Here is a 21,386-nt window from a genome sequence, read left to right as displayed (position 1 = left end):
GATAACCAAGATACAATGAAGAGGCAAAAATAATTGCATTGGAATGATGTAATCAAGTCAGGTTATAAAAATATGACTAAAGACTTTTAATTATGATGTTCTTTAATCAACTAAATGGATCTACTTTGGTTACCAACTTTTTGCCACCTCACTGTTAAGCACTGGAGACGCTGGGTGCAACATATCAAGCGAATATGTCTGATCCCAAAACCAGGTCTCACATAAAAAGATAAAAATATAATAAAATAGCAGTAAATTAATGACAAGCATCCTCTCCATTCATTATTAAGATATGTTAAGAAGACTATACTAATCATATTATCTGCAAAGTAAATTACATGCAGTTGGGAACAACAATCTATTACATAGAAATATCCCTACCGAATACTGCCTTGAAACATTCCAGTTGTATTTCAGTTGTATGAGTGGAACCCATTTTATATTTTTATTTTTGATACAATACACATAATTCTATATTTGAAATTGTGTGTTTAACAATGTACCTTAAGAATTTAAAAATAAAAGAATGACGAGAACACTTTTAACACATAATGTAAGTGAGGCCTGCTGGCCAGATTACTACAATGTTAAGCTTTGTTAGCATAAATTGATTGAATTTACAGTGAACAGAAGTTAATCTAGGAAAGTATGTTGTGGTGTAAAGGTACTTACATTCTTGTTTGAAAGTGAAATATTCTGTCAAATGTCTACATTCGTGGTTTCCACGGAGTAAAAACAGTGTCTTTGGATACAGGATTTTCAAGGACCATAGATACAAAACACACTGTACAGAAATAAATAATTTAGGAAATCATTGTAAGATTGATAAGCATGTATAATATCATAAAAATGCTCAAATACCATAACAATAAGTAACCCATATAGCCGGTGTCAGCTTTTCTTAACCCCCTGATATTTCTAATGTCCATTTTTGTCACATAATATCTGAAAAAGTTACTTTATCAAATGTCATACTGCTACCAATGATATATAACAAACATGTACTTGGTAATAAAGCACTAACATATTGAAACTATTTTTTGAATACACTCAATATCTTGTATAACTACCATTTCTATGGTGTTATGTGTACCATAAGGATAAGGTTGATAAGTCACATATTTTAAGCTATGTTCAATGTAATAGAGAAACAGTTCATTACTGTTAATCGATGCCTGCCTCTTTTGCAGTCATAAATATTAGAACCTCGACACTGCGTCCCTCCACAATGGTAGATGTCACACCAAAAGCATTTCTATTAGCATTCTGCCCTTTGATTGTTAATGCAGCATGACGTGATTTAGATCATTTTGTGAATGTAGGCCATTTTTAAATATCTTTTTCAGGAACGTATAATAGAAATTATGTCTAAAACAGTTGTTGCTAAATTATTATAATTCAACTTCAAAACCGTATAAAGTTACCTTACAATAGTAGCAACCTTTTAGCTGCTATAATGTAAACCAATGGGTGCATACAAATTATTTCCAGGTTTAAGAGCAATATTTTTTTTTAAATTCTTCATTGGATGTGGACATCACTGGCAAGGCCGCACGTATTGTCCATTCCTAGTTGCCCTGAGAAGGCAGTGGTGGGCCTTCTCCTTGAACTGCTGAAGTCCTTGTGGTGACAATGCTCCTTAAATAGTGTTAGACAGGGTATGGCAGGATACTGACCCAGCAACTATGAAGGAACAGCGATATATGTCCAAGTCAGGACCGTGTGATTCGAAGGAGAACTCGGAGATGATGGTATTCCCATGACATTGCTGCTTTTGTCCTTCATGGTAGAGGTCGCAGGAGGGATGTGCTGTTCAAGTAACCTTGGTTAGTTGATGCAGTGGATCTTACAAGATCATGCATACTGCAGCCACAGTGCGTCAGTGGTGGAGAGGGAGGATAGTAAGTCCAGGGGCAGGGGCACTGATCAAGTAGACTGGTTTATCCTGGATTGTGTTATGCTTCTTGAGTGTTGTTGTAGCTGCACCCATCCAGGCATGTGGTGAGTACAGCAAGACAATCCTGACTTGAGCCTTGTAGATGGTGGAGAGGCTTTAAGGGATCAGGAAGTGAGCCATTCATTGCAGAGTATTAACTTCCTGCCCTAACAGCCAAGTTGTTGACACGGCTGGTCCAGTTAAGCTTCTGGTCAGTAGTGACCTCTCAAGACTTTTGGCCTGGTCTTTTGCATTCATGTGCTGAGCTCCATCATGGTTGAGGATGGGGATGTTCATGGAGCCTCCTCCTCCTTTTAGTTACCTGATTGTCCACTACCATTCTTGAGGTAGGAGTATAGATCTTTGCTCTGAGTGGGACCACCCAGCTCTGTAAATAGCGGGCTTCTTTTGCTATTTAGCATATAAGTAGTCTGTGCTCTGAGGTATGTCTAGTGCTGCTCCTGGCAAACACCTCATTGAACCATGGTTGATCTCCTGGCTTGATGGTGGTGGAGGAGTGAGAGATGTGCTGGGCCATGAAATTACAGATTGTGGTGATAAACAGCTTTGATGCTGCTAATGGGCCTCATGGACAGATCCAGCAGCTCCACTTTTGGGCTGCTAGATCTGTCTTTAAATGTCCCACATAGCAACAAGAGTGACTTCACACCACATGATAGAGGGCATCCTCACTGTGGAAACAAGACTCTGTCTTCACAAGGATTGTGCAGTGGTCATTCAAATCACGGCTGCTGTGGACAGATGTGTCTGCAACAGGTATGGTTGTGAGGATGAGGTCATGTAGGTTACTCTATTGTGTTGGTGAGATAAAGACAGTAGTGAGAAAGGATTTTGGCTCAGAAAATCAGGACATAGAATCAGAATGGGTGTAGCTAAGAAAAAGCAAGGGGCAGAAAACACTGGTGGGAGTAGTTTACAGGCCCCCTAAAAGTAGTTATAGTATTGGACAGTGTATAAATCAGGAAATTGGAGGGGCATTTAACAAGGGTAATGTAATAATCGGGGAGGACTATAATCTTCATATAGACTGGGCAAACCAAATTGGCAAAAGTAGTTTGGAGGACGAGTTCTGGGAATGCATCAGAGACAGTTTTCTAGAACAATATGTCGAGGAACCAACTGGGGAACAGGCTATTTTTGATATAGTATTGTGTAATGAGACAAAATTAATTAGTAATCTTATAATAAAGGATTCTCTGGGGAAGAGAGATGATAATATGATAGAATTTCATATTGAATTTGAGAGTGATGAAGTTAAGTCCGAAACTAGGGTCTTAAATTTAAACAAGGCTAATTATGTAGGTATGAGGGGCGAATTGGGAAAGGTAGATTGGGAAATTAGATTAAAAGATATGACAGTAGATAAGCAATGGCGAACATTTTAAAAAATAATTCATAATTCTGAACTAATATACATACCCTTGAGGAATAAAACTCCACAGGAAAAGTGATCCAACCGTGACTAACTAGAGAAGTTAAGGATAGTAATTGATTAAAAGAAGAGGCTTACAATGCTGCCAAAAAGAGTAGTAAGCCTGAGGATTGGGAGGGTTTTAGAAATGACCAAAGGATAACCAAGAAATTGATAAAGAGGGAGAAAATAGAATATGAGAGTAAACTAGCAAGAAATATAAAAACAGATTGTAAGAGCGTCTACAAGTATACAAAAAGGAAGAGATTAACCAAAGCAAACGTGGGTCCCGTAGAGGCGCAGGCAGGAAAATTATAATGGGGAAAAAGGAAATGGCAGAGTTGATAAACAAATATTTTATATCTGTCTTCACTAGTATTCAGTAGTATTCAAGATAGTTTCCTAGAGCAATATGTCATGGAACCAACCAGGGAACAGGCTATTTTAGATATTGTATTATGTAAGGAGATAGGGTTAATTAGTAATCTCACAGTAAAAGAACCTCTGGGGAAGAGTGATCGTAATATGATAGAATTTCACATTGAGTTTGAATGTATATACTTAAGTGCGAAACTAGAGTCTTAAACTTAAATAAAGCCAATTACATAGGTATGAGGAATGAGTTGTCAAAGGTAGATTGGGAAATTAAATTCAAGTGTTTGACAGTTGAAAAGCAATGGCAAACATTTAAAGAAATATTTCAATATTCTCAACAAATATACATTCCATTGAGAAATAAATACTCCATGTGGCTAACTAAAGAAGTTAAGGAGAGTATTAGATTGAAAGAAAAGGCCTATAATTTTGCCAAGAAGAGTAATAAGCCTGGGGATTGGGAGAGTTTTAGAAACCAACAAAGGACGACCAAAAAATTGATAAAAAGAGAGAAAATGGAATATGAAAGTAAACTAGCAAGAAATATAAAAACGGATTGTAAGAGTTTCTATAAATATATAAAAAGGAAGAGAGTAGCAAAAGTGAAACATTGGTCCTTAGAGGCTGATGTGGAGATGCCGGTGATGGACTGGGGTGGACAAATGTAAGGAGTCGCACAACACCAGGTTATAGTCCAACAGCTTTATATGCAATCACAAGCTTTCGGAGCTTTGCTCCTTCGTCAGGTGAAGTGAAGAGATGCATATAGGCACAGCATATATAGTCAGAGAACAATGCCTGGTGATTACAGATAATCTTTCTAACTGCCCTTTATCACACCTCGGCAGAGAGATAATCACAGCAATCAAAGGAGTGAATGGTGTTCAAACAGGTTAGTCAGGGAAACATTACATCCAAGAATACTGAGGTGGGGTCACAAGGGGTCAAATGTAGCAGATGCTGGGGTTTGTATTGAAAACAGATAACTTTTTTTTGCTGGAAATCGCAGCAGGTCCGGCCACACCTGTGTATGGAGAACAGGCCAACAACGACTTGAGTCTGGATGACTCTACGTCAGGTGGGGTTACATGTAGCGTGACATGAACCCAAGATCCCAGTTGAGGCCGTCCTCATGGGTGCGGAACTTGGCTATCAATTTCTGCTCGACGATTTTGCGTTGTCGTGTGTCTCGAAGGCCGCCTTGGAGAACGCTTACCTGAAGATCGGAGGCTGAATGTCCTTGACTGCTGAAGTGTTCCCCGACTGGGAGGGAACCCTCCTGCCTGGCGATTGTTGTGCGGTGTCCGTTCATCCGTTGTCGCAGTGTCTGCATGGTCTCGCCGATGTACCATGCTCCGGGGCATCCTTTCCTGCAACGTATGAGGTAGACAACGTTGGCCGAGTCACAGGAGTATGAACCATGTACCTGGTGGGTGGTGTCCTCTCGTGTGATGGTGGTATCTGTGTCGATGATCTGGCATGTCTTGCAGAGGTTGCCGTGGCAGGGTCGTGGTCGCTGTTCTCCTGAAAGCTGGGTAATTTGCTGCGAATGATGGTCTGTTTGAGGTTAGGTGGCTGTTTGAAGGCGAGAAGTGGAGGCGTGGGGATGGCCTGAGTGAGGTGTTCGTCGTCATCGATGACATGTTGAAGGCTGCGAAGAACATGGCGTAGTTTCTCCTCTCCGGGCAAGTACTCCTCACCATGATGGACGTCTCGGCACTCTACACCAGTATCCCCCACGATGACGGCATAGCTGCGACAGCCTCAGTACTCAACACCAACAACAGCCAATCTCCAGACGCCATCCTACAACTCATCCGCTTCATCCTGGATCACAATGTCTTCACCTTCGATAACCAATTCTTTACCCAAACACACGGAACAGCCATGGGGACCAAATTCGCACTCCAATACGGCAACATTTTCATGCACAGGTTCGAGCACGACTTCTTCACTGCACAGGACCTCCAACCAACGCTATACACCAGATACATCGACGACATTTTCTTCCTATAGACCCACGGTGAAGAATCACTGAAGAGACTACACGATAACATCAACAAGTTCCATCCCACCATCAAACTCACCATGGACTACTCTTCAGAATCGGTTTCTTTCTTGGACACACGAATCTCCATCAAAGACGGGCACCTCAGCACCTCACTCTACCGCAAGCCCACGGACAACCTCACGATGCTCCACTTTTCCAGCTTCCAACCTAACCACGTCAAAGAGGCCATCCCCTATGGACAGGCCCTGCGAATACACAGGATCTGCTCAGACGATAGAGGAACGCGATGGACACCTACAGACGCTGAAAGACGCCCTCGTAAGAATGGGATATGACGTTCGACTTGTCGATCAACAGTTCCAACGGGCCACAGCGAAAATTCGCATAGACCTCCTCAGAAGACAAACACGGGACACAACCAACAGAGTACCCTTCGTCGTCCAGTACTTCCCCGGAGCGGAGAAACTACGCCATGTTCTTCGCAGCCTTCAACATGTCATCGATGACGATGAACACCTCGCTAAGGCCATCCCCACGCCTCCACTACTCGCCTTCAAACAGCCACCTAACTTCAAACAGACCATCATTCGCAGCAAATTACCCAGCTTTCAGGAGAACAGCGACCACAACACCACACAACCCTGCCATGGCAACCTCTGCAAGACATGCCAGATCATCGACACAGATACCACCATCACACGAGAGGACACCACCCACCAGGTACATGGTTCATACTCCTGTGACTCGGCCAACGTTGTCTACCTCATACGTTGCAGGAAAGGATGCCCCGGAGCATGGTACATCGGCGAGACCATGCAGACACTACGACAACGGATGAACGGACACCGCACAACAATCGCCAGACAGGAGGGTTCCCTCCCAGTCGGGGAACACTTCAGCAGTCAAGGACATTCAGCCTCCGATCTTCAGGTAAGCGTTCTCCAAGGCGGCCTTCGAGACACACGACAACGCAAAATCGTCGAGCAGAAATTGATAGCCAAGTTCCGCACCCATGAGGACGGCCTCAACTGGGATCTTGGGTTCATGTCACGCTACATGTAACCCCACCTGACGTAGAGTCATCCAGACTCAAGTCGGAGTTGGCCTGTTCTCCATACACAGGTGCGGCCGGACCTGCTGCAATTTCCAGCAAAAAAAAGTTATCTGTTTTCAATACAAACCCCAGCATCTGCTACATTTGACCCCTTGTGACCCCACCTCAGTATTCTTGGATGTAATGTTTCCCTGACGAACCTGTTTGAACACCATTCACTCCTTTGATTGTTGTGATTATCTCTCTGCTGAGGTGTGATAAAGGACAGTTAGAAAGATTATCTGTGTTCTCTGACTATATATGCTGTGCCTATATGCATCTCTTCACTTCACCTGATGAAGGAGCAAAGCTCCGAAAGCTTGTGATTTCAAATAAAGCTGTTGGACTATAACCTGGTGTTGTGCGACTCCTTACTTAGAGGCTGAGGCAGGAGAAATTACAATGGGGAATTAGGAAATGGCAGATGTGTTAAACAAATATTTTGTATCCGTCTTCACAGTAGAAGGCACAAAAAGCATACCAAAAATAATGGGGAAGCAAGGGGTAAGTGAGAGTGAGGAATTTAAAACAACTAAAATCACTAGAGAAAAAGTACTGGACAAACTAATGGGACGAAAAGCCAACAAATCCCCTAGACCTGATGGCCTACATCCTAGAGTTTAAAATAGGTGGCTACAGAGACAGTGGATGCATTGGATGCATTGATCTTGCAAAATTCTCTACATTCTGGAACAATCCCAGTGGACTGGAAGGTAGCAAATGTTACCCCGCTATTCAAGAAGGGAGGGAGAGAGAAAACAGGGAACTACAGGCCAGGTAGCCTGACATTGGTCGTCGGGAAAATGCTGGAATCCATTATTAAGGAAGTGGTAACAGGGCACTTAGAAAATCATAACATGGTTTCATGAAAGTGTAATCGTGTTTGACAAATTTATTAGAGTTTTTTGAGGATGTAAATAGCAGGGTGGATAAAGGGGAGCCAGTGGATGTAGTATATTTGGATTTTCAAAAGGCATTCGATAAGGTGTTACATAAAAGGTAGTTACACAAGGTAAGGGCTCATGGCGTTGGGTTAATATATTAGCATGGATAGAGGATAGGTTAACGGACAGAAAACAAAGAGTAGGAAAAATGGGTCATTCTCAGGTTGGCAGGCTGTAACTAATGGGGTACTGCAAGGATTGGTGCTTGGGCCTCAGCTATTTACAATCTATATTAATGACTTAGATGGAGGGATCGAGTGTAACGTATCCAAGTTTGCTGATGATACAGAGCTAGGTGGGAAAGTATGCTATGAGGAGGACGCAAAGAGTCTGAAAAGGGATATAGACAGGTTAAGTGAGTAGGCAAGAAGGTGGCAGATGGAGTATAATGTGAGGAAATGTGAGTTTATTCACTTTAGTAGGAAGAATAGAAAAACAGAATATTTTTTAGATGGTGAGAACCTATTAAATATTGGAATTCAGAGAGACTTGGGTGTCCTGGTACAAGAAACACAAAACGTTAGCATGCAGGTACAGCAGGCAATTAGGAAAGCAAATGGCATGTTGGCCTTTATTGCAAGGGGGTTGGAGTATAAGAGTAGGGAAGGCTTACTACAGTTGTACAAGGCTTTAGTGAGAGCTCACCTGGAGTACTGCATACAGTTTTGGTCTCCTTATCTAAGGAAGGATATACTTGCCTTAGAGGTGGTGCAACGAAAGTTCACTAGCTTAATTCCTGGGATGAGAGGGTTGTCCTATGAGGTGAGGTAGAGTAAAATGGGCCTATATTCTCTGGAGTTTAGAAGAATGAGAGGTGATCTCATTGAAACATAGAAGATTATGAGGCGGCTTGACAGGTAGATGCTGAGAGATTGTTTCCCCTAGCTAGAGAGTCTAGAACTAGGGGGCAGAGACGCAGGATAAGTGGTCGGCCATTCAAGGCTGAGATAAGGACGAATTTCTTCACTGAGAGTGTTGTGAATCTTGGAATTCCCTACCCCAGGAGGCTGTGGATGCTGAATCATTGAGTGTATTCAAGGCCGAGACGGATAGATTTTTGGACTCTAGGGGAATCAAGGGATATGGGGATCGGGCGGGAAAGTGGAGTTGAGATCGAAGATCAGCCATGATCTCACTGAATGGCGGAGCAGGCTCGAGGGGCCATATGGCCTACTCCTACTCCTATTATGTTCTTATGTTGTTAAGACACAAAAAAATACCAGAAATAGTGGGGAACCAAGGGCCTAATGAGAGGGAGGAACATAAAGTAATTAAGATTAGTAAAGAAACAGTTTTAGAAAAATTGATGGGACTGAAAGCTGACAAATCCCCTGGACCAGATGGCCTACATCTGAGGCTTCTAAAAGAGGTGGCTGCAGAGATAGTGGATGCATTGGTTATGATCTTCCAGAATTCCCTAGATTCTAGAATGGTCCCCGTGGATCGGAAGGTAGCAAATGTAACACCGCTATTCAAGAAAGGAGGGAGAGAGAAAACAGGGAACTACACGTCAGTTAGCCTGACATCAGCAGTAGGGAAAATGCTAGGATCTATTATTAAGGACGTAGTAACAAGGCACTTAGAAAATCATAACATGATTAGGCAGAGTTGACATGGTTTTATGAAAGGGAAATCGTGTTTGACAAATCTATTAGTTTTTTGAGGGTGTAAATAGTAGAGTAGATAAGGGGGAGCCAGTCGATGTAGTATATTTGGATTTTCAAAAGGCAATTGATAAGGTGCCACATAAGAGGTTGTTACACAAGATTAGGGCTCATGGGATTGGGGTTAATATATTCGGAAGGATTGAGGATTGGTTAACGGACAGAAAACACAGAGTAGGAATAAACGGGTCATTTTCGGGTTGGTAGGTTGTAATTAGTGGGGTGCCGCAGGGATTGGTGCTTGGACCTCAGCTATTTACAATCTATATTAATGACTTGGATGAAGGGACCGAGTGTAATGTATCCAAGTTTGCTGATGATAAAAAGCTAGGTGCGGAAGTAAGCTGTGAGGAGGTCACAAAGGGCTTGATTTTCGGACGTCCGAGATGGCGGGGTGCTCCGAAAATCAGGGATTCTCGGGGCGGGTCCGGAGCCCGGCTCCAACCAGCCCGCGTCCGGGTTCCCCAGTGACGTGCTTAGATGCGCGCGCAGCCCCGGCATGCGGGACTCCCGCCGGCAATTAAAGCCGGCAGGATTCCACTTAAACCAATTATTTACAAAGTTCAGGTAGTTTGCAGGCCTGATTGACATGATATTTTAGGAGGGGTGGGATTTTCAACTCAACTGAGCGTGTTTCCCGTACTGGGGGAACGACGCCCAGTTGAAATGGTCGTGTTGCAGCCACCAGCCTGTGGCAGCTGCAAAGGTCCATTTGACAGGTGGGGGGGGGAACCCACACTCATTGCAGGAGGCCACTCTGTCACTTTGGACAAAGTTTGGCCTCCACCACCCTCCTCCTAACAATAAAATTCACCAACTTGGAACCACAACCCCGGTGTGCAGACACATTTACCTACCTTGCGGACCCCCTCAAACGTACATCTTCCGGATGGGGGTTGCCATAGCTGCAGCCATGACCTCCTTGGAGGACGAATAGCATCACCAGCCCTTTGTGTCCTCCTCATAGCTTACTTCCCCACGCCGTCCACCTCTGACACGTGGAGCTCCACAACACAATGCTGTGACACATCCACCTGCACAGCAGGAGGGAGGGCAACCGCAGAGAGAGATGCGTCGCAGAAGACACTACCCTCGCCACAGGGTCTACAGACTGAGGCTCAGCTTCCTGGACCTCTCTGAGGAACAGTGCATACAGAGGCTCAGAGTCACTCGACATGTAGTCGTGGACATCTGCAGCGTCCTTCATGCCGAGCTGCTCCCAGCTGGCCCGAGCACCATCTTCTTATCTGTCGCTGTCAAAGTCACCACTGCCCTCAACAACTTCTCCTCCGCATCCTTCCAGGGTGCCACCGGGGACATCGCCAACGTCTCTCAGTCGTCTGCACAAAAGAGCCCTGCAAATACACCTACACCCACTCTGCAGTGACACAATGGGTGGCATCAGTTGTGGGTCTTCATTGTGATCCTCAGGAAAGGGCATTATTGCACAAACCAGACAAGATTTGCAAAGACGTGGCAGTAGTGATGACAATATAATATGTAATGTGAGTTGATCAGAAATCAAATATAAGTAAAAACCATGATAAACCCTCAAACACCCTTGTACATCCCCTTCATGCTCACGACACGTTTGCCTTACGCTTCCTACTGCACATATGTGATGCATGCCCTGTGGCAGCAGCACAGGTAGTGGCAGGTTGGTGAGGCTGACAGAGAAAGAGATGCATGAGAGGGTGAGTATGAGATAGAGCCATGAGACTGTATGAGGATTGAGTTGAGTGTTAGTGGTGGGATGAGTACTGGCGAGGTGAGTAAGTGCAGGTAAGATGAGGATGAGCTTTGAGTGGGTGTGAGGAGTGATGTGACAGAGTAGTGTTGGCAGTGCAGAAGGAGATGTGGGGTGGCGGCGGTGATGTGGCAGACGGACTGTAGGGGAATGAGTAAGTGTACTCACTTCGGCTGACCTACTTAGGTGATTGAAGCGCCTCCTGCACTGTGTGCAGGTGCGCAATATGTTGGTGGTACTGGTGACCTCCTCTGCCACCCCGAGCCAGGCCTTCGTGGTGGCAGAGGCAGGCCACTTCCTCCCATCCGCCAGGGAGAAGATCTCTGTCCTCCCCCTCCTTCTCACCCCATCTAGTAAGACCTGGAGTGAGGCATCATTAAACCTGGGAACAGCCTTTCCCCCGGGCTGCTCCATGCTGTAATTTTGCCTATTTTCTGCAGCATCAGTCAATGGAAGACTGCCCCTTTAAATTGGGCTCCTCCAGCTGACAGCCTATGATGCGGCTGCGCAGTCCGCCCGCTGCGCAGCTTTCCAGCGCGAAACCCAGAAGCCAAGGTAAGTGCCTTCAATTAGGCTGCGATCGCGTGGGGAACCCACCGATTTTACTGGGCGGGTTACCCACGCGCCCAGTCGACCCCCCTGCTGGCAACCCGCCTCCCTCCTAATATCGGGCCCAAAGAGGCTGCAAAGGGACAGGTTAAGTGAATGGGCAAGAAGGCGGCAGATAGAGTATAAAGTGGGGAAATGTGAGTTATTCACTTTGGTAGGAAAAATAGGAAATGGAATATATCTTAGATGGTGAGAAACTATTAAATGTTGGTGTTCAGAGGGATTTGGGTGAGCTGGTACAAGAAACACAGAAAGTTAACATGCAAGTGCAGCAAGCAATTAGGAAGGCAAATAGTATGTTGGCCTTTGTTGCAAGGGGGTTGGCATACAAGAGTAAGGAAGTCTTGCTGCAATTGTATAGGGCTTTGATGAGACCACACCTAGAGTACTGTACTTGCCTTAGAAGGGGTGCAACGAAGGGTCATTAGATTGATTCCTTGGATGAGAGGGTTGTCCTATTAGGAAAGATTGAGTAGAATGGGCCTATACTCTCTGGAGTTTAGAAGAATGAAAGGTGATGTCATTGAAACATATAAGATTCTAAGAGGGCTTGAAAGGGTAGAAGCTGATCGGATGTTTCGCCTGGCTGGAGAGTCTAGAACTAGGGGACATATTCTCAGGCTAAGGGGTCGGACATTTAGGGCTGAGATAAGGAGGAATTTCTTCACTCAGAGGGTCGTGAATATTTGGAATTTTCTACCCCAGAGGGCTGTGGATGCTCAGTCATTGTGTATATTCAAGACAGAGATCGATAGATTTTCGGACTTTAAGGAAATCAAGGGGTATGGGGATCGGGCGGGAAAGTGGAGTTGAGGTCGAAGATCAGCCATTATCTTATTGAATGGTGGGGCAGGCTTGAGGGGCCGTATGGCCTGCTCCTGCTCCTATTTCTTATGTTCTTTTGTTCATTTACCACCTAATACAGACGCAGTATGGCAGCTATATCATTCAGGATTTGGCCAGTGGTGGATGTTGAAGGCTCCACCTAGTTCATATTCTTTGCCCTTGCTTTCCTCAGTGCTTCCTCCAAATAATTTTCAACATAAAGGAATATTGTTTCATCAGTTGAGGAGAGGCAGTAGGTAGTGATCAGCAGGAGGTTTCCTTGGCCTTGTTTAACATGAAGCTAAGAGACTTCATAAGATCCAGAGTCAAGAATAATGACTCCCAGGGCCAAGCCCAGCTGACTGGTGGGTCTACCCTGCCCATGTGACAGGGTATACAGAGGGATGTGACTCAGTAATGTGGGATGTCAGTTGATAGATATAATTCTGTTAGTATGACTGTGCCAGGCTGTTGTTGACTGGTCTGCGAGACAGCTTTCCCAACTTGGGCACCATATATTAGTGAGGAGAGCTTTGCAGGTTCCACTGGGCTCAAGTTGCCTCTGTCTTGTCTATCCAATTGTTTTCTTATTACTGAACTTCGTAGTGATTATTTACAACTGATTGGCTTGCTAGGCCACTTCAGAGGTCATTAAGACTCAACTATATAGTGTGGAACTGCAGTCACTTGCATGCCAGACCAGGTAGGGGTGGCAGGTTTCATTTTCTGAAGAACATAAGTTGGATTTTTACGACAATCCAAAAGCTTCAGGTGTCACTTTTACTGATACCAGCTTTTAATTGTTATGACAATCTGGCAGGTTACTCGGTCATTTTTTTCTGCTGCCAGCTCACAAATTGCTAGATTTATTAAATCTAATTTCAAAACTTGCCATGGTGGATTTGAACTCATTATCTTTTGTTTTGTTATTCCAGTACCATAGCCACGATACTAATGTACCTCTAAAGGGGAGGAAACTTCCTGACCCAAGCCATTAACATGATCCAGAGGCACCTCCAGCAAAGGCTCACTTCCTTGCACTGGGGAGCAGCAGCAAGAAGGTCCCAAGGCAGAATATACTTGGTAGCGGATATGATAGAAGTGTTTAAAATTATGAAAAATGTGAGCAAATTAAATCCAAGTAAGCTTAATAGTGTGTACAGAATTTAAGCACAAGAGATTCTATTTACAAAATAAGGACAACAAAAGAAAATAGGAAATGCAGGAAGAACTTTTTTTTACTAAAAGTGTGATAGGTATGTGGAACAGATTACTCTCGTGGATGGTGCAATAAGAAAGGGTTTCAAGAAAGAACTAGACAGATTCTTGTCAACACATGAGATTCAGGGTTATTAGGAATGCACCAAGAGAATACTATGGAAAGGTGGGCTAGATGGACCGTAGGTCTTCTACTGACTGAAACAGTTACTGTGTTACCATATAACTTTTATTTTGGTGCAAAAATACTAATCCATCTTTGAGTTAAAACACATTAATAATAGCAAAGAAAGGACAGAATGGTGTTGCTTCATCTAAAAATATAACTCACACAGATTAATGGTCTGGAGACAAATTAGGCCATTACCTTCTTGATATTAGTAAATGTACTTAAAACAACTTTAGAGCTATACATTTTATTATAAGACATCAAATTCTATTAAGGGAACATATTCACTTTTGAAGTGACTGTGTGTGTGTAACATAAATTCCATGTTATTCATTGCTTTCTACACGGATAGAGTACTTGCCTCAATACTGAAGTAGCCCCTGTCCACATAGTCTCCCAGAAAGAGGTAGCGAGTAGTGGCTGGTGACCCACCCACTTCAAAAAGCTTCATCAGGTCAAAGAACTGACCATGAATGTCTCCACAAACTAGGAAACAAAATACAGGAATTCACTTAAGTCGGTGGCTTTGTAATTTTTACTATTTTTCAAAGTTAGGTTAGATATATTGCTCTGCTCAATTGTTTAGTTTATAACGTTATCAGCTATTGTTCATATAATCTGCCATCACACAAGTTAGAATGCTTATTTCATTTTTTTATATAATTCTTTGTGATAAATTGACCTTCTATATACCTATAAAGTGCTAACAAAAAAAAACAATTTTGCATTTTTTTTAAACCTTCAGACTTCGGAGCTTAATAGTAATTCACTTGACTCTAACATGTATTGTACCTACAAGCCCAATCAATGAGGAGACCAGTTAATGTTTTAGTACAATGCATTTTCAACTAAGACCTCTCAAAGCTAATACTAATATAATCAGGATGCCTAGTGTCCTGGAATCACATCAACTAGAAACTATGAGTAACATAACTCATCTGCTTTATGACTCTGACCAGCCATTAAAGATTAATCAATCTGGTGGCCATGCAAGGAATGGGTTAAAACGTGCATGGTCAAAGTTAAAAAGACAACATCTGAGATATGACACCCAAGTTTCAAGACTGCTTAAAACATGCACATGAGTTTCATTTGCAGTTTCAATGCATAGTTTGACATGAAAAGAACATACATGTACTATTTTCAGCATGCTGAAAATGGAACTTCTGCAACCCTGTGAAAATAAGTTATGAAATATCACAAGAGTATCCCTGCATCCCGTATATAAGTTATGTAATAGCACAAGAGTACCACATTGTACTTAATAGCATCATCTATAAAGGATGCTGAAAGAAGTCAGCATATTCAGGAAATTACAATTTTTTTTATTACTGAACTGTGAAACCTTAGAGACTTTTCAAGGCCATTTTTGTAATGGATGGACTTGTTACTCATATAGTAAATTTCTTTGCAGCAGCTTAAACTTGCCATGAGAAGAGAAATTGAAGCTCCATAGTCTGACCATTCAAAGCACCCTCAAGGGAAAACCTCCCGGCAAGGCCTAATTAGGAAGGTTCAGTAAATGGCATTGCAGAATCCCTATCTATTCCAAATGTGACCCTCATTATTTTAACTCAACGTTAGGATTATTCTCTAGGTTCCAGGCAGAAAAGCAGAATTTAGATACATCTGGTGGAAAAAAATTCCACCCAATTTTCCACATATTTTGTCCATTATGATGAGACTAGAAAACTTGTCAGCCAGAGAACTAAGATATCGAATCAGCAGCCATTACCAGTGGATGTAGCTCAGTTGGTTTATGGAAATTAACTTCTTCACTTCACACAAGTACTAAAAGGAAGACAAGGATTTATATAGCATCTTATCACCTTTATAAACTCAGAAATGTCTTGTATCTTTGAAGTGAGTGACTGTTGTACGGTAAAGGAAAAAAGAGCAGAAAAGGGGGTTAGGACGAGACAATGGTGAAAACTAAAATTATCTTTAATGGCTTTCAAAGTCTGGCCAATTTACAAAATATAAACATTTCTAGATGCCAAAATAAATTCCTACCATAAAGAGTTGTCAATGTGGTTAGCAAATGATTGTTAATAAAATGAACATGGTTTCAAAAGTCAGAAATTTTGAAAACAAATTATCTGCAATGCACAGCTGGCAAAAATAGCTTATAGAACAACGTAACAGTGCAAACTATTAATTTACTAAAAGAAAAAAAACTAAAATTAACATGGGCAAGAGAAAGGCTGGCCTTAATATTTCACTTTTGAATTCAACACCTCCTCTGAATATAAAATAGAATAGGGTATGATAGTAACAAATAAAGAAAAGTTAAAAATAGAAGAGAATGGAGAAGAAAAGACATCACAGGAAAAGAGAAGACGAAGTGAGGTTATTTAAAATGCTTTATATTTGTTTATAATTGTTTTTACATTTAGTTTAGTTGCATAGGGTTAACATTACTATAGTAAATCTACTCCTGATAGTTGAGTAGATTTACGACTGTAGTACATATATATATTTTCATAAACTGAAGGCTTAAAAAAATGTCTAAATCAGGGGAAAGCAGAATTTCCCAGAGCTACCAGTAAACCATGTGCTATTACTTCATCTGTAAAAATCTCAACTATTATCATTGGTCAATATCACATTGCTGTTTGTGGGATCTCACTGTGCACAAATTGGCTGCTGCATTTCCTACGTTACAACAGTGACTAGATTTTAAAAGTACTTCATTGGCTGTAAAGTGCTTTCGGATGTCCCGAGGACATAAAAGGTGATATATAAATGCAAGTCTTTCTTTCTTTCTCCTCGGTTACTGTCCCCCTCAAATTTGCCATCATCAGCCCCCTCCTAAAAAAATCCACCCGCTGTCTTTGCATCTCCCTAGGGAACCTGTTCCATAGATTGACCATTCGCTCACTGAAATATCGGCTCCGATATTAATGGAAGGCAGGGAGGGTGCATTGTCACACTGGAGATAAATTATAGTAGGGTTGGGGTCACAATCAGATCAGCCATGATCTTATCAAATGGCAGAGCAGGCTCGAGGGGCTAAATGGCCTACTCCTGCTCTTAATTTGTATGTTCGTACATATATATATATATATATATATATAAATATACACACATTCACACACATAAAATCTCCAACCACCCTTTCCTCACTAAAGTCCTTGAACGTGTTGTCGCCTCCCAATTCCGTGTCCATCTTTCCCACAACTCCACATTTGAACCTCTCCAATCAGGATTCCACCCATGCCACAGCACTGAAACATCTCTAATCAATGTCACAAATGACATCCTCTGTAACTGTGACCATCGTGCACAATCCCTCCTCATCCTTCTTGAGCTATCTGCAGCCTTTGACACGGCTGGCCACACTATCCTTTTCCAACACCTCTCCTCTGTTGTCCAGCTGAGTGGGTCTGCCTTCACATGGTTAAACTCTTAACTATCCAATCGTAGCCAGAGAATTTCCTGCAATGGCTTCTCTTCATGCCCCCGCACCAATGCCTCTGGTGTCCCACAAGGACAACAGACTACAACATACCCAGACATGGCAGGAGAAAAACCCCATGGTGGAGAGCTTTGGGAACCATAGGTCCAAAGTCACCTGTTTCTCCCATGCATGCTACACTTATCACATGTCATGTCTCAAATTACTCATATACTGCATCCCAAAATGTTATTTTCTGAAAGAAATCTATCTAATTTGCATTTGAATGCATCAATACTAACTGTTTCGACCATCTCCCTAGGGAGTCTGTTCCATAGATTGACCACTCGCTCACTGAAAGATTGGCACCGATATTAATGGGAGGCGGGGATGGTGCATTGACACACTGGAGACAAATTATATCATATATAATTTGTCTCCAGCGTGTCAATCCAGGTAAGTCACAACCAAGTCATAGTAATCTTCAACTACAGGTGCAATTCTGTGCTATAAGATAATTTTAAAAAATTAACTTACTTAAAGGGCCCATAATTCTTAATGTTAAAATAAAAGATGCACGGTTAAATTATCTGAAGTAATCAGATGTTGTGACTTAGATTTTTGATTTGTGTTATAAGATTCACAGTGGGTGAAATTTAGAGAAGAATATTTTGCTTAACAGACTGCAAGCTATTTCAAACATTTCGATGAATATTTACTACAGGATAAATCTGAACTTTTAACCTTAATATCATGGATGCACATAAGTAGTGACAGTGTTAATCAAGATAATTACATTTCAAATCACCAGTACTGTACCAGATTAAAAAGGCATACGATTGTCAAATAATGACTGTAGCAGCCCACAGCTGTAATTGAACATTTCACTACACAATGCTAATTCATACTGCTGAAGATATTTAGCTGTGTTATTTTTAGCAATGATGGTTTCATACACAGGCAGAGGAGCCAATATGCCGTCTGTAAACCACAGGTCTACAGTCTTTGCTATTACTCACGCTGTTCATTCACTTACTCTGTTATTATTGCTGTGGCAGATTCAGCCAATGAGACACAAATATAACTTGATATATCACCAGAAACACTTTATGCAAGAATACCTGGATCCTACAGGCAAGACAGAGATTTTATTTTAAAAATTGTAAGACTTTTATTTTTTTTTGAAGATCTGATGCATTTGGACAAATATTTCCCTACTTTGTTTTGAAAAACCCAAAATTTGTGAAAATCGTATATATAAATTTTCAATTTTATCTTTTGTGTCCACTGTTCAATCGCAATGGGATCCAAATGAGTACTAGTACTAATATCTTGTGAGAATTTGTCTTTGGCATCCATCTTAGATTAATATGTTGCACATAATTCCATGTAAAGTTACATCACAAACTGGACAACTATGAAACTATCATGGTCACAAGAAAATTGAAGAATCACGGGTAGTCATCTTAGATCTTTTGAATTCCAACCCATTTAGGAAGAAAGTGAAATTACGACTACATAATTCAATCCAAGATTTGATGATTAGCTAAATGGGCTTTAAGTAATAAGGTACACAAATTGAAGTTCCAGTTGCAGCTAAGTTGTTTAAAACTAAAAAATTGCATAATTTAAGATAACTTTCTTTCAGTCTTTACAAGGTAGCTATATTTACAAAATATTTCCTATCCAGTATCTCAATATATATCTCTGTCCAATGAAGAATTAGTTTAGACTGATTCTATTCATAGCCTAAAATAGATGCTGCGTCCCTTTGAACTCCCAACAATATCATTACATTGTATACAGTATTTCTGCATGCTTACTATCTTTAAAAAATATAAGTAGATAATATTGAAGAATGTACCAGACATCTTTGATTTGTTGAGTTATCTAACTTCCCATGGACACCTGCTATTCTAGTTCTCAACTCACACCCAAAGCCACTGTAAAGATATATGGAATTGGATGGTTTATATGTCCTGAAAAAATTTCAGTTTTACCAGAATTACTGGCGCCCAACCAGCGGTCCTTAAAGTGATCGCTGAATGCCTCCAATGCAAATGTAAGTTTTGTTTTTACTTACCTTAATGTGGAGCCAGGAACAGCAGGGGATCCCCTCCTGCTACCACATCAGTACTAATGGCTTGCTACCCTTCCGTTCCCTGTCCACCAAGGACCTATCCGTGGGCCAGCGATTTTGGGAATACTCTGAGTTGAATCGAGACACTTTCTCCCATTTTATGGAAATAAGGCCTGAAGTCCAATTGGGAGTGAGCCTCGGATCGACAACTTCGGGCACATATTCTAGGTACGCCGCCCACTTTGCACCAATTTCTGGCACGAAATCAATTTCTTGCTAAGGAGCCCCCACTCTGCTCCATTTCTGTATCTCCTTCCACCTGTACTTCATTTCTTGGGCTTGTTTATAATTCCCTCCCTGGTCTGACTGTGCTCTGTTCCCAGGTTTATCTTTCATTTTATTTATTTCTCTTTCATTTGTAAATCAACTCGCCTCCCCAATACCGGTTCTACTACACCCCAAACTTCAACCCAACACTCACTTTCACTCTAATCCTTGGCGCTAGTATCCATCTGATCTGCCTCTTCATGCTTGGTTCACCAGACACACAGCCAGCCTCATCCTCAGCCCCCTAGCAATGACATGGGAAATCTGCTTGTCATCATATAACCCTGACTACATTTTTCTGGCATAAAATAGGTGTAATGCATAGAATTTAGTAGTGGGACGGACTGCACCCAGTCTGCGCGGGCGTTGTCTCACTCACGATTCTTCAGCGGCCCCCGCAGCCGCAAACCAAAGGTAAGTTTTTGATTTTTTAAAAAAGAAACACCTTACTCTTAGGCCAGGAGGAGCAGGAGTGCTCCCCTGACTCCACAGGAGTCACGATCGCCCCTGCCCGCTCCGTAGTCCACTCCAACCCCCACCCAGGACCTTACCTGAGGGAGGCTGCCAGCCTGAAACTGATGTCTCCTGTCGAGTGAGCTGCCTGTGGAGGCGTGACCGACGGTGGCAGCTTGCCCCAATCATTCAGATGAGGCCTGAGGACCAATTTCCATGGATCCTCGGGCCTCTTGCTTCGGGCCCGAGAACAGCCCCAGACTTAATTTCTATCCCCATGTTTTTTTCCTAGAAACCATTAACTGAAGAACAGAGTTATTTTCTGGTTACCCAAATAGTGTTCCGTTAGGTTACAGTAGTTTCTGTTCTTAATTTGTTATGACTGTCCATGCCTACTAGATTGCCTGCTGCTTTTTGCTTTTCATTGCCATTAGTATTTTGCCCTTAGCTCTTTGTACTAGATTTCAACAGCCTCAGTTCATTCACTCAGGTTCATTGCAGTTGAAACAGGTTAATCAATTATGCTGCTATGCAATTACATTACTTGACAATAATCCTGGCTCATGAAGCTGACCATGAACAACGTGAACATTGGAAGAATTATATCATCAAATATGCTCTGTTCACTCTTTTCACTTAGATAAATAAAACGTCAACAGTATTTAATTATTGCCATCAAAGGTCACTTGAAATTTAAAATTATTCTGTTACCAGAAAAACACCAATGTAGACACAGAGAGCTCAATTTTGAAATCGTGACGGCTTGGCGGGGGGGGGGGGGGTGAAAGTGCCATGGCAAACCCAAATAATAAAAACTTACCTTTTCTGACACAATCGCGATGTAAATGATGGTGATGAAAGTTGTTTCCGGGTTTCGTGCCCTGCAGCCAGCCTGATTGACGGGCTGGCTGCCGACAGGAGCTGCAATGCTGGGGTGGGGGTGGGGGAAGAGAGAGAGAACAAGACGTCATCCAGTGCTGGAACAGAGAGTGGAGGGCACTGAAGATCGGCCGGGGGGGTGGGGGGGGGAAGAGGGGAAGATCGGGGGTGGGAAGGGGAAGATCGGGAGATCAGAGAGGGACCTTTGGGGGAGAGGGGGAAGATCG

At 42.4% G+C, this 21,386-nt stretch overlaps 1 protein-coding gene across 1 annotated transcript in view; it reads right to left on the bottom strand.

The window, feature by feature from the left end:
* The window catches only part of LOC137332124 (protein phosphatase 3 catalytic subunit alpha-like), a 463,527-nt gene that overhangs the window by 143,447 nt on the left and 298,694 nt on the right, over nucleotides 1–21,386 (bottom strand). The window contains exons 4-5 of the mRNA XM_067995834.1: nucleotides 14,385–14,509; nucleotides 673–784 (exon numbers count right to left, since the gene is read on the bottom strand). Of these exons, the coding sequence (XP_067851935.1) occupies nucleotides 673–784; nucleotides 14,385–14,509 (237 nt within the window). The remainder of the gene's footprint in view (nucleotides 1–672; nucleotides 785–14,384; nucleotides 14,510–21,386) is intronic.

The sequence above is a fragment of the Heptranchias perlo genome, chromosome 14, assembly GCF_035084215.1.
Source record: "Heptranchias perlo isolate sHepPer1 chromosome 14, sHepPer1.hap1, whole genome shotgun sequence".
Lineage (NCBI taxonomy): Eukaryota > Metazoa > Chordata > Chondrichthyes > Hexanchiformes > Hexanchidae > Heptranchias > Heptranchias perlo.
This window is presented reverse-complemented; position numbering and strand designations above follow the sequence as displayed.